General features: G+C 55.7%; 1 protein-coding gene across 1 annotated transcript; it reads right to left on the reverse strand.

Annotated features, from left to right (window-relative positions):
- Positions 1-2,528: 2,528 nt before the first annotated feature.
- LOC123151378 (uncharacterized) lies at positions 2,529-4,198 on the reverse strand. Its single transcript, XM_044571105.1, has 2 exons — positions 4,065-4,198; positions 2,529-3,971 (listed from the first exon to the last, which is right to left on the reverse strand). The coding sequence occupies exon 2, from the start codon at positions 3,965-3,967 to the stop codon at positions 2,723-2,725; it is 1,245 nt and encodes a 414-aa protein (XP_044427040.1). The 5' UTR covers positions 3,968-3,971; positions 4,065-4,198; the 3' UTR covers positions 2,529-2,722.
- Positions 4,199-4,647: the final 449 nt, after the last annotated feature.

Raw genomic sequence — 4,647 nt, forward strand, 5'->3', positions numbered from 1 at the left:
GAGTAAATAGATACTTGCCGGTGACGAGATTGAACTAGGTATGAAGATACCGACGATTGAATCTCAGGCAAGTAACATACGGATGACAAAGGGAGTAACGTATGTTGTCATAACGGTTTGACCGATAAAGATCTTCGTAGAATATGTATGAACCAATATGAGCATCCAGGTTCCGCTATTGGTTATTGACCGGAGAGATGTCTCGGTCATGTCTACATAGTTCTCGAACCCGTAGAGTCCGCACGCTTAACATTCGATGAGAACTTTGTATTATATGAGTTATTTGATTAGGTGACCGAATGTTGTTCAGAGTCCCGAATGAGATCACGGACATGACAAGGAGTCTCGGAATGGTCGAGAGGTAAAGATTTATATATAGGACGATAGTATTCGGACACCGAAAGTGTTCTGGGGGTATCGGGTATGTATCGGGTCATCGAAAGGGGTTCCGGGCAACCCCCGGCAAGCTATATGGGCCTAATGGGCCGAGAGGGGAAACACACCAGCCACAAAGGGGCTGGTGCGCCCCCCATATGAGCCGGCCAAATTGGAGAAGGAAAGGGGAAGAAGGAAAGGAAAAAGGCAATAGGATTCCTCCTTCCCCGTCTTCCCTTCCTACTCCGAATAGGAATAGGAAAGAGGGGAGCCGAATTGGGAGGACCCCAAGTAGGATTCCTCCTACTTGGGGTGCCCCTTGGCTGCCTCTCCCCCCCTCCAACCTATATATATATATATATATATATATATGTGTGTGTGTGTGTGTGTGGGGGGGGGGGGGCACCGCTAGAACACACACCAACAATTGTTAGCCGCGTGCGGCACCCCCCCTCCATAGTTTACGCCTCCGGTCATATCTTCGTAGTGCTTAGGCGAAGCCCTGCACGGATCACTAGCTACACCATCATCATCATCATGCCGTCGTGCTGACGGAATTCTCCCTCGACACTTTGCTGGATCAAGAGTTCGAGGGACGTCATCGAGCTGAACGTGTGCAGAACTCGGAGGTGCCGTACGTTCGGTACTTGATCGGTCGGAACGAGAAAAAGTTCGACTACATCAACCGTGTTGTCAAACGCTTCCACTTTCGGTCTACGAGGGTACATGGACACACTCTCCCCCTCTCGTTGCTATGCATCTACTAGATAGATATTGCGTGAGTGTAGGAAATTTTTGAAAATGCATGCTATGTTCCCCAACAGAAGGAAGAGGCGGTCGTCCAACGCCAGGCTCGGCGAGCCTCACGTCAAGTGGACGCCAAAGGAAGATGAGTGCCTTGCTGAAGCATGGAAGACTGCCGGCATCGATCCGATCACCGGAGCGAATCAGAACGCCGACACCTACTAGAGAAGGGTCAAGACGGCCTTCGACGAGCGCAAGATGGTCGACCCCGAGTTCGCCGGCATCCAGATGGATCGCGGCGAGAAGGCCATGGCCAACCATTGGGTGACCATCCAGCAGGCCTGCAACAAGTGTCATGGGATTCAGGACGAGGTCATTGCTCGCCCGAAGAGCGGCGCCAACGTCGAGCGTCAGGTATGTCCATGGCTCGCCGGCCCAGCTCTTTGTCGTGTACTTCGCCGACACTTGTTCTTCGTCTGTGTAGATGGTCCGAATGTTCGACATGTTTCGCCAGGACAACAATGACCTCGAGTTCAAGTTCCTTCATGTCTTCACCAAGTTCGAGTCGTGCGAGAAATGGACAAAGTGTCGTCTCGCTCTCACCAAGACCAAGGACGGTGTCTGCAACCCCGACGCGCCTGTCTCGGCGGCGGCAGAAGGGCGTCCTGATGGCAACAAGAAAGCCAAGGTACTCGGCGCCCGCTGCCGAATGGCTGCAGTCGTCGATAGAACAGTGCATCGCTGACGCCAGGAGCCACACCGCCAAGAGGGAGGAGAAGTCCGAGGCGAGGTGGCTGGCATTGATGACGAAACAGGATGTCAAGCTCGACCTTTTCAGGACCAACGTCGTCACGAAGAAGAGGAACACCGACCTGGAGTTCCCGATGGGAGCAGACATGGCGACGATGAACCAGCAGGTGAAGACGTGGTACCTGGTGGAGCGCGACCTTATCTTGAACCAGATGCCGGGACCGGCGGCGACCACTGTCACGCCAACGCCGAGCATTGCAACTGCGCCCATGCCTACGCCGAGCACTGCAACTGCGCCCACGCCAACGCCGAGCACTGCAACTGCGCCCACAACGCCTACACCGAGCTCTCCCACCCCTATGGTAGAGTAGCCTGCCATTTGAATTCCATGTCTATGGTTCCTGCCCTTTTGATCGTCGAACTTTGGCTATATTCGATCGTCGACCTGTAGCATGATGATCGCCGAATATGTGTCTTTTTTTAAAGTGGGAAAGAGAATTTTGAATTTTTGTGCATTTGGGGCCGAAACATGGGGGCGCGGCTGGAAACGTGTGCCCCCCCCCCCCCCCCCCCCCCCCTCCCAAGCCGAATAACGCTGGCGGAAAGCACAAAGGCCTCCTGGGTACGATGGCGGGCCAAACTGCTGGAGATACTCAGTGTTTTGAGTACACACAATCACGGCTATATATTGCAATACGATAAATTCAGGGCGAACCATACAGTCCAGGTCACACGCACAACACAAACTTATTCCCAAATTTATTAACCGATATAGCGGCTAGCATAGAGTAGCAGGTCGAGAGACGATAGATGAATTAACTGATGCTGCGTCCCGCTCTGATCTTCTTTCGGTTCAGTCGCTGCTTGCGCTGCTGCTCGGGTTGGCGAAGACGTCGTCGAGAACATCTTGGTCGACGATGAAATCCTCCGGATCAGGTGCAGCGCCCACCAACGAAAAAAGCTCGGCGTCGGGAAACATCAGGTCTTCATCCATGAGGATCTCCTCCAGGAACATCCCATCTGCACCATCTTCCTGCACATCATTGCTTTGCGGCACCACCACATTCTCACCATTACCACCAAGGTTTTCGGTCTGCTGCTGCTGCTGTCCGCCGTCGCCGTTGCCATCGGCGACGTTTCCCTCTATAATCTCCGGTGGAATGGCGACGTCTCCCACTACAATCTCCGGTGGGATGACATCAGGATCAGTGTTGCCAACGGCGAAGGCCTCAACGTCGTTGGTCACCGGGTAAGCGCACAGGTAGTAAGCGGCAGGATGGACACTGGGCAGCGCCACTGCTCCTGCAGGCCCTGCCGGAGGAGGAGATGCCATAGTTTCAGCAGCAGAGTTTTCACCTGCGAAGCTAGTGCCGCTGTTCATGTCCAGGAAGAACGCGCGACCCGTAGTCGCGGCGTTGATGGGTGGGATAATCATCAGCCCCTCCGCCGTCGCTGTGGCTCCGATCGGCGCCGAAGGGAACGGAAACGGAACCGGCACGTAGCGAACGTCCGGCGGCGGCGAAGTAGGCGTGACAGGAAGCGCACGGGGACGAATTCTCCGCACCCCATGCACCGGCCGCCGAGGATTCGGGTCCGGCATGTGGCGCTTCCTGGTGATGAGCCTCGCCCTCGCCGCCGTCACCACGGGTGTTGTCGGCGTAGCAGCACGGCCGACCAGCCGCGCCTCCCGTTGGTGCTCGAGGAGCACGGTGGCGAGGAAGTCGTACGACTCGGTGAAGGCGATGGCCTCGGCGATGTCCGATTCCAGTATGATGCGGCGGTGGTGGGACTGGGCGCACGCCCAGGCGCGCAGGGCGAGCTCCTGCACGAAGAGCTCGCAGAGCTTGGCCAGGTACGCCGGCGTGTCGGCGGCGATCAGCATGCCGTCCTCCTCGGCGCGGATGAGCCTCTTGAGGCGGGACATGGGCAGTATGCGGTCGTTGAAGTCCACCGTCGCCTCCATATCCTCCTGCCGCTCCCTCCAGAACTGGTCCACCGCCCGCTGCTGCGGCGCCGGCAGCGCCGGCCTCGGCCCCGTGCGCACCACCACGCGCTCCTCCCCCGCTCCCCTTCCTTCCTTCGCTTGCTCGGTCCCCATCACCCTGCGTTTGCATGCACGCACGCACGTACCCTCGATCAGTTAATGCTCAATCTCAGCAGTATCTGTAAGAACCAAACTAAGACAGATGTGTTACCTTAGCAAAACTGCAAACTCGGTCACTAGAGGTGATTGCGATGAGTGGGAAGATGGGCACGAGGAGGGCGGCCTCTATATAGTCTCAGCATCACGTATCTGTCCATTGTTTTGCTGAAACAGCTTTCGTCCCCACGCGCGCTTGAGCAAAGCAGACAAGCAGTCCTCGTGTTAAAATCTTAAAAAGGCCTGGATGCGTGCCACCCTAATTCACGCAAGACTGGATGCACGTACACCTGGTGCTCGCCCTCTCTGCGACGTTCCCTTGCTAAACTCTCCAGCCGCGCATGCTTATCTATGGACCATAGCCAGAAGTGTCTCTCAACATGCACTGCACATAAGCCTTCAGGGCGTGAGGGGCGCGTGAGCCGTCTGGGCCAGAAACGACGCCGGGTGCATACATACAGATACAGCTTTCCATTTTGGATGCTTTCCGCTGCATACAGCCGTTCACTCGTGCTTTCTGTTGTGTATTTTTCCGTGATGCTCAAGGATGGATGTTTTGTTCTAAGATAAACTCAAGGATGGATGTATGTGTCCGTAAGTTTGCTAGCCACTGTTTTGAGAACGTGCGCATGCAAGGG

Source organism: Triticum aestivum, chromosome 7A (assembly GCF_018294505.1).
Source record: "Triticum aestivum cultivar Chinese Spring chromosome 7A, IWGSC CS RefSeq v2.1, whole genome shotgun sequence".
Taxonomy (NCBI): Eukaryota; Viridiplantae; Streptophyta; class Magnoliopsida; order Poales; family Poaceae; genus Triticum; species Triticum aestivum.

Bases quoted from the DNA above. Each gene is read 5' to 3' on its own strand.
- LOC123151378 (XM_044571105.1), bottom strand. From the start codon at position 3,967: ATGGGGACCGAGCAAGCGAAGGAAGGAAGGGGAGCGGGGGAGGAGCGC.